At 43.4% G+C, this 12598-nt stretch overlaps 1 protein-coding gene across 1 annotated transcript in view; it reads right to left on the bottom strand.

Moving 5' to 3' along the window:
• The window catches only part of DOCK11 (dedicator of cytokinesis 11), a 193657-nt gene that overhangs the window by 77416 nt on the left and 103643 nt on the right, over positions 1-12598 (bottom strand). Inside the window, exons 21-26 of the mRNA XM_043974522.1 lie at positions 7785-7906; positions 7424-7510; positions 6633-6722; positions 2974-3092; positions 985-1054; positions 772-897 (exon numbers count right to left, since the gene is read on the bottom strand). Coding sequence (XP_043830457.1) covers positions 772-897; positions 985-1054; positions 2974-3092; positions 6633-6722; positions 7424-7510; positions 7785-7906 — 614 coding nt within the window. The remainder of the gene's footprint in view (positions 1-771; positions 898-984; positions 1055-2973; positions 3093-6632; positions 6723-7423; positions 7511-7784; positions 7907-12598) is intronic.

Here is a 12598-nt window from a genome sequence, read left to right as displayed (position 1 = left end):
AGGCCACTGGAAGATTATAATTGGATCAACTCCAGATTGTTGTTGTTCTGTGCTATGGAATAGCACAGAAAGAAAGTCTAGATCAACTATTCCAAGTGGAAAACAATTCCAGGCTACAATATCCAGTGGGGAAACCGTCAAACTAGTTGATAGGGAAAGAAGGCAATAATTCCGAGGTTCATTCAAGTTATTTGAAATTTAGTTTATAAACGGTCCCTGCTCAACATGTGGATTAGCCTTTGGGGGTTATTTAAATCAATGCCTTGCCAGTACTGAACAATAAAATGGAATCAGCCAAATACAAGAGATTTGGCATGCAGGGTATTTTCTGGGACTAGGCTAGACATGGCCTAAAAGAGTCACAAGAGAGTTTTGCCTTCACAAGTCCATCTCAATGCTTCTAGAATTTACCAGCAGATTAGTCTTTCTCTAGAGGCCCTGTTGGCCTTGCCTTGAGCAGAGAGGATGGACAAGTCACCTGTCCTACTCCTTACATTTTGGATGAGTGCATGGGGGTCCCCTTGCTGCTCAGGGGCCACACCCTGGTGATTTTACTTGCAAGCACAGCCTAGACCTGCTTTTTTGCCAAAGGCCATGCCCATGCATAAAGGCAGACTAGATTTTCCTAAGAACAGCATCTGCACCAATGTGAGCTGACAAGAATTTGAAGGGAGTGTGACTTCAGCCTTCCAGGGTCTGAAGCTGGGGCCTTCAGGCCTCCCTCTTAGGCTGGCCTTAAGCTTTCCTTAAAAGTAGCTCCTGGGCTCTTACCTTCAGCAGTTTATTTATGGCTAAAAAGTCTGCAGACTGCTTTAGTGCTGTTGTCATTGCTGTGGCCAGGATTTCATGTGTCATCTGGGCCTGAGGGGTACCTGGTTTCTCAGCCCGGAAACTATACTACAAACAAAAAGAAACTGTGAATCCAATGCCATTATTAAGGCATCAATACCCTCTCCCCCAAAGAAGAAAGCTTCCCCCACCAACCTTTAGAAAGGATCTTAAGTAATGGTCCAAACCTTCTTCATGGCATTTTGACACAATGTGCAAGAGAACCCTGAAACGACATAGCGAAGAGTCCAAATAAGGTACCACAAAGCTCCTTTGTTCCTCGCAGGAAGCAAGTCTTCCTCTCAAGGGCAATGGGTGAAGGTGTCACAAAAGCAGATTTAGGCTTGAGGTCAGAAAAGGCTCCCTAAGCAGACCTGTCTACAGGAAGGTCCCTCCACCATCACTGGAGGGACTGCTAGATGGCCGGAGGGTCATTTGGTGGGAATGCTACAGAGGAGACTCTTGTTCAGGTACAGGTCAGACTGGATGGCCGCTGACGTCTGTTCTAACTCTAAGAATGAGGAGATTCGTGTCAAGCTCCATTAAGTTAAAAACAGTGGTCATCAAGATTAGAGGAAGGAAGAATCAAAGTGAGCTGGCTTTCAGAACAGCTCTTCATCCCTGATCCTCTAAGAACTCTTTTACTTGATGATCTCCATCCACCTCCAAGGCCTTAATTATCATCTTTATGCAGATGACCCCCAGATCTATATGCCAAATCCTTGTTTCTCTCTTGATTTCTAGTTCTGCATTACCAACTGCTTTTTGGACACGACAAACCAGATTCCCATAGGTATTTCAAAGTCAACATGTCCAAAGCACAACTCCTCATCTTTTCCCCAAAACCTATCCCTTCTCTGTTGAAGGCACCATAAGCCTTCCTATCTCCCACATTCACAACCTTGTCATTATCCTTGAATCTGCATTCTCTCTCACTAAACACATCCAGTCAATTGACAAATTTTGCCATTTCTACTTGGACAACATCTCTTATCTGATCCCCTTCTTTCTGATAGCCACCACTCTCATTCGGGCGCTCATTACCTTTCAACCCAGTCTCCTCCTCCTCCAATCCATCCTCCTGACAGTGGCCAAGTGCTTTTTCCTAAAGTCACTTTCCTACTCAGTCAATTCTACTGGTTCTTCTAAGATCAGATATAAACTCCTCGATTTATCATTTAAAGCCTTTCACAACATAGCCCCAAACTACTTTTTCAGTCTTACTATATATGTGCATACCTCTCTCATATATACATATATATATATATAACTGTATATTTAAGCATGATAGCATTATGCATGGAATGAGCTCTCTTCTCACCTCCCCATCTTAAGAATCTTCTCTTTCCTTTCAAACTCAGTCCAAACACCATCTTCTATGTGTAAAGTCTTTCTTGACAGCCCCCCCCCCAGCTCCTAGGTAAATTACCTGGTATTTATTTGATCTATATCTTCTATATTTATGTATATATTATCTCTCAATAGGATATAAGCTCCCTGAGGGCAGGCAGTTCATTTTTTAATCTTTGGCCCACTGTAGATGCTTAAGAAAGGGCAGCTGACTTAGATTTAACGTTGTCCCATATTATGGAAGAATAAAAAGGGGCATCGTTGTACAAGATGAGTTAATCATCTAAATTCAAATACAGCAACATCCAGCCAACTAAGAGCCTTAAAAACAACATGACTCCCAGTCCAAAACACATACCTTTAGGTAACCTAAGCTTTGCACATTGTCATTTAGTTTCTTCCCAGTTATTTTAATGTGTATCCTAACTATTATTGAAGCTGTTCTATGTGATACAACACCTGGAAGACAGACTCACATTTAAAGCCCAGGAAGAAAGGATAAAAAGAGAAAAAATGATGAGAATTATGTTTGTGGTTAGGACAAGCGAAGGACAGATTTGAGCCAATCCAAAGTCACCAAGGGAAGAAAGAGTGACAACTTTCCAAATCTTTTGGTCACTGAAAAGCACAGGATCATTAGTGTAAGAAATAAAAATTAGGAAGGGGGGGACTCCATGACAGAGAAATCATCGATATTTTTAAAGCAATGGCCTGGAGGCGGCTGTTTCTCAGGATTCCATTTACTAGATTAGCACTCGGAAGGTAAAATTATATTCAGTGATTTGTGAAACTCACATGGTGCAGTTGAAAGCCACATCATCTTCTTGGGTCATACTTGTGAGAACACGAAAGAGTTGCGTAAGAATTACAGGTAGAAACTGTATCATTACTTGAATCTCCATGGCATGCAAACACTAAAATGAAATGTTTAAAATACACACACACATTTACTAAATAGCATTAGTGATGAAAGCGAACAGAAACATGAGAGACTCACGTAAAACTCAATATATATATATATATATATACACACTTCAAAATGTCAAGGACCTATGATTCCATCATAATGGGACTTCTCTTACAATCCTAGAGCTGCCTGAAGCTCAGAGAAGTCAATCAGCTTGCCCAGGTTACACAGTAAGAGACAAAGGAGGGTTTTGAGTTCCAATTTTCCTGACTCTACGTCCAGCAGTCTACCCACTGAGTAGCATTGCCTTTCAACCACGAATACAGAATTTCCCACAATTCTTAGTGCAGTTTAAATAGGGTGTATGGGAACACTCTGTATAAAGTACTACGTAATACTAAAAATTATTTTATTGTAGTCAAAAGTCAAGAGATTAAGGAAGTTGTTCCCTTTAAAATGAATACTGGGGGTTTGTGGGGGGGGGGCAACTACGGGCTCAGTGGATAAAGCACCAGCCCTGGATTCAGGAGGACCTGAGTTCAAATGTGACCTCAGACACTTGACACATTCCAGCTGTGTGACCCTGGGCAAGTCACTTAACCCCAATTGCCTCACCAAAAAAAAAGAATACTGGGAAGGCAAAATGTAACCCCAGTCTGAATGGGCCTATCTATGACTCGAACCTTTCCTTGTTTTCTTGGAGTTTTCAACATTTCCACAGGAATTTTATGATGTCCCAGTTTTGAAGAGAGTTCTTTGTTGCATTTACATATATAGTATATGAAACATCTAAAACTGTAGATGCCATGTGTTCATATACTTCCTCACCTGCAAGGTGGACTTAGCTGACCTATAGGCCCCTTCCATATGTCACGCTGCCCACCAGACATGGATGTTGTGGAATGGATTTCATCTGGGTACAGCTCACATTCCAGGATCTCAGCTCAAGAGGAGCTAAATTGTATTCCAGAAAGCATGTGGCAATTCACCAACTGCCACTAGGGGGCAAACTTGCATAGTATAAATAACAGCAGGTTCACGCCCTCTAAAAAATGTTTCTGTCCTATTCTATTCTATCATTTACGAAGTTCCTCACCCCTGAAAAAGCCAATGAATCTAACAGACATATGACTGGAGAATCAATGAGAGATCCTTTGCCTGGCCAATACTGGAAAATGGATTTGAATTACAGATAATGATGCCACCTCATGTGCAACAGTATTCTTTTCATTGATTAATATTTTATAGTGTTCAAAGTGCATTCACATCCATTTTCTCCTCATAACAAGCCTGTCAATTAGACAGGGCAGGTATTATAACCTCCATGTTACAGATGAGTACACTGAGATAGAGGTAAGTCAAGTGACTTGCCGAGAGTCACACCCCAGTAAGTGACAGAATAAGGACTAGAGCCAAGACCTTCTGACCAAGTGGAACATGGGTGGGGAGCGGGGGAGAACAGGGAAGGGGGAGGGAAATGAAAGATATAGCCACAACCTCTCCATGTCTCACTTTTCAATGAATACTTATGGACTTTGATTTGTGGGTCTCATACAGCCTTAATGGTCTATGATACTATTGGTTAGGCTCTGCTTGGCTAAGACACTGAACGTGTGTGCACTCCTGGGAAATTCTGTCAAGTCTTCATCCATACCTATCAAATATGTCTCCTCCTATTAGCTAGCCTAGTAAGAAGCAGCCCCTAGCTGTACTTGTACTAGGTGAGTACTTTACTCTTTTTGGGGGGGGGGTGTTAAGTGACTTGCTCAGGGTCACACAGCTTGTAAGTGTCAAGTGTCTGAAGCCAAATTTGAACTCAAGTCCTCCTGAATCCAGGGCCAGTGCTTTATCCACTGTGCCACCTAGCTGCCCCGAGGACTTTACTCTTGATAAGTATAGGAGACATGCTGATTGATTTTAAGCTGTCTCTAAGGCTCACCATCTCCATAAAAAATGGCCAAAAACTTGACACCACAATCTCCATAACAGCAATATGTAACCAAAGTCGCCTTTGGTTCCTCTGAGAACTCTGCTTCTGGTCCCCCTTACTCCTTTTCCCAGGTTCAACATGGGGGCTTTTGAGTTCTGTACATTGTGGCCCTGAGCCGCATGGCTATAGTACTGTATTCAGAGGCTATGCAAGAGGCACACATCCAGCCAGTAAACTAGGATTTATTTGGGTGCCAGACACTGTGTTAAGGGAAATATACAGCACCTTCCCTCAAGGAGCAAAGCATGCTAATCCAGACACAAAAATAATGAAAAAGGGAAGAAATCATCCCTCTGTAAAACCTGCTACCCTCTGTACTCCTAAGACATAAGTGGCATTCTCTACAGTTCCAGAGGTGGTGGATGGGAAACAAGTCAAGTGCTGGAGAATTTGACATGAGGGTAGAGACACTATCCTGACTGCCACATGCTACCTGTGACCTTGAGTAATTCACCCAACTTTTTGGGACCTCTATTTCCTCATACAGAGGATCTTACAATCCCATATTTCCTGAATGTGGGCAGATGGAGTGAACACAGTCGGGCGTTTTACCCTCTTCTTCCATGGCCAACACTGAAATCTACTTTAGCCCTCGGAGACTGGCTCACCTTCTTTCTACTCCTGGCTGCTTCCACACAGAGTCAAGCTCCTGGGTTTCCATCTTTGCCAGTCTCTACAGCCCAAACATGCAGAATGTGGAGCGTATCCTCCAATATCTCTCACTCACAAGACCAGTCTCTTGACATCAGACTGCTTTACTTGGACCCTCTACCTGTGACAACTCGGGAACACCCTGGGACTCCCTTCACATGCAGCACTCCATCTAGGTGCTGTCATCATCTCTCATCAAGGCATACTCCCTAATGAAAGGAGCTTCCTTGGCTATAATGGGCACTTGAGACAGTGCTAAAGAACAAATGCTAAATACACAGAAGACGTTTGTTCTCTTCTTTCTGACTGGCCCTTTGCACAGACAAGGACAGGGGCCTGCTTCTCATTTCATCCCCAAAGCAACACTGGTTCAAGCTCTTGGGGCTTCTCTGTCTTTTTGAAAAATCTGCACTTCCACTCTGAGGTCTTTATTAAGAGGAAAGCAGTAGGATAAAAATACTTGGGAAATTTCAGTGTATTGAACTGAATATGCATTTTCAGAGAGAATGGCATTTTGAGAGAGTGGAAAAAACCCTCAGAAGATCTTGGTCTGAGTACTTGATTCCGCCACTTACTACATGGTAAGCCCATTTCCTCAACTGTAAAAATGGGGTACTATGACCTACCTTGCCTGTTTCAGAAAGTCCTGGGAGGAATGAATGAGAAATCAGATGAGAGTCAGATTTGGGATTCTTGGGTTAGAATATTGGCCTCTCGCTAGATGGTTTTGTTGTTTGTGTCTAGAAAGCCGTTTAATGGAAAAGCATGGAACAAAATGCATGATCTCAGCAAAAACATACTCCGAGTGTTAGCTTCCTTTTTCCAAATTAAAATGGGGTAACACAGAGGCCTACGAAGCAAACTCGTTTTGACTAGAAAGCTTATGGCCAGCCAGCGTGCGTTTACCTTTAAATATTTAATGAGCTCCCCGGGAACTGCTTTAGTGCCAGACTGTATTGCCTGGCAGTGACGGAAGAATTTGTGCACGTGCAGATCCTAGAAATCAGATGGAAAGAGTCGTTATCCTTGGGCCCAGGTCTGGCACTGCCTTTACTGCCACATCTGCCAAATGGGCTCAGCCTCTACAGCAAATGCTGTCACTCTTTTCATCTGAATGCTCCAGGCCCCCTTGACTAGGACACATCGCTCTGTCTCTCTTCCTGCCTCACCTGGCTGCCTCCCTCCCTCCCTTCCTTCCCTCTCTGCTCCCTTCCCCCTCCTTTTCTCTCAATGAAGTCCTACTTTGTAGGCACCAGCGTGTCCAAAATATCATGCTGTCTTTTCATGTCACAAACTAAGAAATAAACGTTTCTCTCAACACCCCAAGGTGGGGAGGAAGGGTAAGAATGGAGGGGGCAGGGGGAGGGGTTAAATCTTCATTTAACCCGGGTTACTATTAAGTGGATTTCCACAGAGGACAGGCTAAATGGTTTCTACCTCCTCCTAAGAGCTATTCAGGTGCATAGACCCAACCCGTTGCAGAGAGCTTGGGAAGGGGCGGTCCTAGACACTTCACCAGTTCGAGAAGCCAGACAGGTCACTGTCTGGACACATGGGGTGTTTGGAGGCCCTGCTCACCCAGGACCAAAACTTCCCAAGGGTCCTGAGCACCGTGCTTGCCAATACTGCTAAAGCTCAGCCACCAACTTCTTTTTCTCCAACACTAAGGTTGACAGACTTCTGATCATCTGCCTTACCTGAGTGTAGATGGTTGATTCTAAGTGTGTTTTGATCCTTAACAGAGGCTTTGCACCATCTACCCACTTAATATCAAAGTTCGGTTGCTGTGAATAGAAAACAAGGCCTTGGGTTTGTTTCATTTCATCACAGAGATATACATATGAACAGCTTAAAACCCCTTTCTGTATTTCAACATTTCTTCTTCTTTGGGTAGAGGAGCTTTACACAAAACTCATCTGCACATTTAGACTAAGGATGCCAAGCAAAGTTCCCCTCCAAAAGAGCAACAGCAGAGAACAAAATGTGACCCCCCCTTCAAAAACTTGGCCATCTTCTACTTGCCATCACCATCCCTTTTTATCAGTCAGTGTTTCCTACCCTTCTGGATTCTGGGTCACCAAGGCTCAGGTAGCCAGGAGGCAGGTTGGCTGACACCGGGAGCTGCTGTTCCAGCGTGTTTACTCGGCCGTCCTTCAGCAAAGGGACCCAGCTGAACCCAACTGCCAAAACATGAGCAACATGACAGCCAAGCCAGTGAGTCCCCGTCCCTTGGGTCTGAGGGATGCACGGAGGGGGAGGAGGAGGAGGTCAAGGATGGTGTACCCTAGCCCTGGGGCTGTGCGGCATCATTGTATAGGAAGAAGAGCACCTGTGGAGCAGGAGACAGTTCCCCGAAAGCTAACTTCACAGAGCGAAGTTATTTAGCCTCTTTCTCAGTTTCTTGGTCATAGAATTTTAGAACTAAAAGGAAGAAACCAAGGCCTTGAAAACTTGACTCAATCCTATTCAACAAACATCAGAGTGCCTACTATGGCAGGGAGCACGATATGGTGAATGGATGGATGGTGTTGGAGGTAGGAAGAGCTGTATGGCCACGGGTACTCAACCTCTCGATGCTTCTCAAAGACTGTCAGAGTTTCCTATACCGAAGGTGGCGAATGCCCACAACACTCCCAAGTATGGCCCAAACCACATTAAAATGAATATGGAAAACATTTAACAAAATAAATTCAAATACAATCAAAATAGATAACATGACACCTGAAAACCAAGTCAATATAACGCCCACAGGAATCATTCTGTACAGATTAGTAGCTCCCGTTTCTATTTGACACCACTGTCCTACACGGTCTGGCTCAAGTCTGGAACAGGATAAAAAAATTAAACAAAACGTACCAGGAACAATGCTGAGAGCTGGGAATGCAGAGGAAAATTCAGAGAAAGGGAGACTAACCTCAAGGAGCTACTGACATTTAGGAAGTTCTATGTGGCAGCTGTGGGGAGTCAAGGACACCCATTAGGAGGCTCTTGCAATAGATAAGGTGAGGAGAACTGTCAAGTGACTGGAAAGGAGGTTTAAGGGAAAACCTGGTCACGTGATGAAGGATGGTGGTGTGGGCAACCAGAATGTGAGTCTGGAGGAGTGATGGATTTTAGGGAACTAGGATGACAGCGATGCCAATATTTGGTCTGTACCCCAAAGAGATCAAAGAAAAAGGGAAAGGCTCCACATATACAAAAATACTCATAGCAGCGTTTTTGTGGTGGCAAGGAATTAGAAATTGAGGGGATGCCCATCGAATGGGGAATGGCTGAACAAGTTATGGTGAATGATTGTGATGGAGTACCATTGTACTATGAGAAATGATGAGGGGGGATGGCTTCAGAAAAACATTTATGAACTGATGTAAAGTGAAGTGAACAGAACCAAGAGGACAATTTATACAATAATAGCAATATAATAAAGATCATCAACTTTGAAATATTTAATAACTCTCAACACAATGACCCACCACAATTCCAAAAGATTAATGATCAAACATGCTGCTGACCACCAGAGAACTGATGCACTTCGAGTGCATACTGAAGTACTCTTTCTTTTCTTTCTTCCTTTTCCACTCTTTCGTTCTTTTTTTTTTAATATGGCTAATCTGAAATTTTGTTTTGTGTGATTATACTTTTTTATAGGTTTTTGTTTTCCTTGACTTCTCAATAGGTATGGCAGGGAGGGTAAGGACAGAGAGAATTTGGAACTGAAAATAAAATTTAAACAATTTAAAAAGAAATATAAGTTCTATTTTAGATATGTTGAACCTGGAATACCTACAATATTCCCAGCTGGAACTGTCCAGCAGACAGTCAATAATATAGGACTGGTACAGTGTTCTGGGAATGATGGTTCTATAGTCAGAAGACCTGAATTCTTATCCTGCCTATGACCTTACTACCTGTGTGACCCTGGACAAATCACTTCATCTCCCTTGGCCTCAGTTTCCTTATCTGTAAAATGGAGGAATTGGACTCCGTGGCCTCTCAAGGTCTTCAGAGACCACTTCCCAGGGGTTCTCTAGGAGTGTTTCTCTTGGGATTCTTCCCACCTCTCAAATCCTAGGATTTTCTTGAAAGTAGGCAGTCACATCCACAGGGACATCTTTGACTCTGCCCACTATCTTCAGTTGGGCAGTCCCCATTGCTGTCGCTTCTCTCCCATCTGCCCTTTCTTTTTTACCCCTCGGGATCCTTATCTCCCTTGAAGGTTCAGTTGTTAGTATTGTCTCTATCCCTCATCTCTCCTGAACATTCTCCACACAGCTGCAGGAGTGATATTCCTAAGACATAAGACCATGTTACCCTTCCAACCCAAACATCTTCCATGACTGCTTATCACTTCCCAGATAAAATCCAAACTCTTCAGCCCAGAATTTAAAGCCCTCCACCTCCTCTTCCAGAGTATTCTTTCCTGTGAAGGTCCCTCCCCTACTCTATGCCAATCAAGCTGGCCCCTAGACAGGAAGAGGCCAGACCTAGGATTTCCTTGCACCTTCTCCATAGCTTAGCATCTTCAACAGTTGCCCAGGTCATGGAGAAGTGAAGTGCCTTGCAGAGGGCCACATAACCAGCATATGTCAGAGACGGGACTGGAACTCACATCTTCCTGGTTCAGAGGCTGACTGAGTCTTTAAGCACCAGAGTGTCCCCACCTCATCCCTGCACTATTCCCTTTCATACAGTTCACCCCCTCCTTCCCCATTCTTCGAGTTTCTGGAAATCCTTTCCTACTTCTTTATTTGCACTTATGCTGTATCTTCTTAGAAAAATAGAAGCTCCTTGAGGGCGATTGTTGTTGTTGTTGTTCATAATAATAATAAATAATAACAATATCCTCAGCTACTGGCAAAGTGCCTTATACAATGCAGCTAAGGGGTGCCACAGTGCAAAGAGTGCTGGGCCTGAAATCATGAAGACCCAAGTTCAAATCCTGCCTCAGCCACTCACTAGTTGTGACCATGGGAGAGTCATTTAATCTGTTTGCCTCGGTTTCTTCATCAAAAATGGGATCATAAGAGCACCTACCTCCCAAGGTTCTCATGAGGATCAAATGTGATAATAAAGCATTTAGCACAGTGCCTAGCACATAGTAGGTGCTATCCAAAACGTTAGCTGCTATCATCATGATCGTTATTGGTTTTGTTGTTGTTGTTTTGGTTTGGTTTTTTTGTGGGGCAATGAGGGTTAAGTGACTTGCCCAGGGTCACACAGCTAGTAAGTGCCAAGTGTCTGAGGTCGGATTTGAATTCAGGTCCTCCTGAATCCAGGGCCGGTGCTTTATCCACTGTGCCACCTAGCTGCCCCCTCGTCATGATTATTATTACATAGTAAGGACCTAATGAAAGTTTACTGAATTTCCAACTGTCATAATTACCCATTTTCATCTTCTTTTCAACTGGCTAAGCATCCCTAGCAACTTCCCCTGGTTCTTATATGGCATAAACTCCAGACCCTTCATTCCTCTTATTAACAGAATTCCTAATGTGTCACGGCTTCAGGTGAACACAGAACTTCATATACGGCAGTGATTCATTAATGCTGCTTTTCCTACATGTTTGCGAACCATTCCTTCAAGAAAACAGTTTAGAATTTTGCCAGGAATTGAAGTCAGACTCCCTGGCCCAGAGTGTCTTCTCTTTTTTGAATATTGGGCCATGGGCCCTTCTCTAGTCTCCCACATTCCATGATCTAATCCCATTTTCTAGTTCTCTTAGTAAATATTAAGATGTCATTCATCCGGATTACAGTCATGTCCAAAGGCCATCAAAGGCAACTAGGTGCTCTCTTACTTTCTCCTTAATAAGATAAGCAAATTTGAAGGAGGAACAGATTTAAGGACTTAATCCCTAAACAGAGTTTAGGGAGCTCCTGGCACTAGAAGCCAGTTTCTAAGAAAAGAAACTCAGTTTCCTTATCTATAAATGAGGGATACTACCCTTTGTCTTTCTATCAAACGGTTTATGTAAGGACAAAATTGAATCATGAAAAAAATATATATAAGAAACTCTACAGCAATACATTATCATTATCATTCCTTAAATCTAGTTTAAATAAAACTTATTAAGTAACTGCTTTGGGCAAAACCCACCAAACAAGGAGCTTACAGTCTACTTAGGGAGCTCTAAGAGTTGTAAACAAAGTGCTATGTGAGGCCTGGGGGAGGAAAGGTGATTCAAGACTGGGAAATCAAGGAAGGCTTCCTGAAGGAGGCAACTTTTTGGTGAGGCTTTAAAGGGTCCAGCAGAGCAGAAGTGGTGCAAACAAAGGCATGGAGATAGGGAGCAGGGGATGGGCCAGAGAAGAACAGTATGAGATAATGCTCGGTTTCCATCTGTCATGGCTTCCCTACCTAGAAGATTCCCCCCCTCCAACACACACACAATAGCATCTACTTTCTTCCCATTAAATGGAAATAACTGAAACAGCAGAAACACACCTGGAATGAGATGTCACAGAGACTCTCCAATATACTAAGGTTCTAACCCTGCTTGTGAATGCTCACATGACTTGGCTATGTTGTTATTTGTGGTCTAGTCATATCCAACTCTTCATGAACACGTGGACTATGCTGATATATACCAGAGTGCTTTGTCATTTCCTTCTCTAATAAACAGGTTGAAGTGACTTGTCTAGGGTCACACACCTAATAAGTATCTGAGGCTGGATTTGAACTCAGGTTTTCCTGAGTCCAGGCCCAGCCCTCTAACCTCTGAGCCACTAGCTGGGTTATCATCCTTCTGTGCAAAAGGGACTGGGAAATGTGCTCTGTTAAAGCTAGATTTCTCCCAAGCAAAAGGCACCAGTACTTTGTGTGATGGGACCCAGAGGGGAGTGGCAGGTGAGCTGTAAGTACAGCCTCATGC

Source organism: Dromiciops gliroides, chromosome X, assembly GCF_019393635.1.
Source record: "Dromiciops gliroides isolate mDroGli1 chromosome X, mDroGli1.pri, whole genome shotgun sequence".
In the NCBI taxonomy this organism is placed as follows: domain Eukaryota; kingdom Metazoa; phylum Chordata; class Mammalia; order Microbiotheria; family Microbiotheriidae; genus Dromiciops; species Dromiciops gliroides.
Note: the sequence above shows the minus strand (reverse complement) of the source record. Positions and strands in the feature narration are given on the sequence as shown.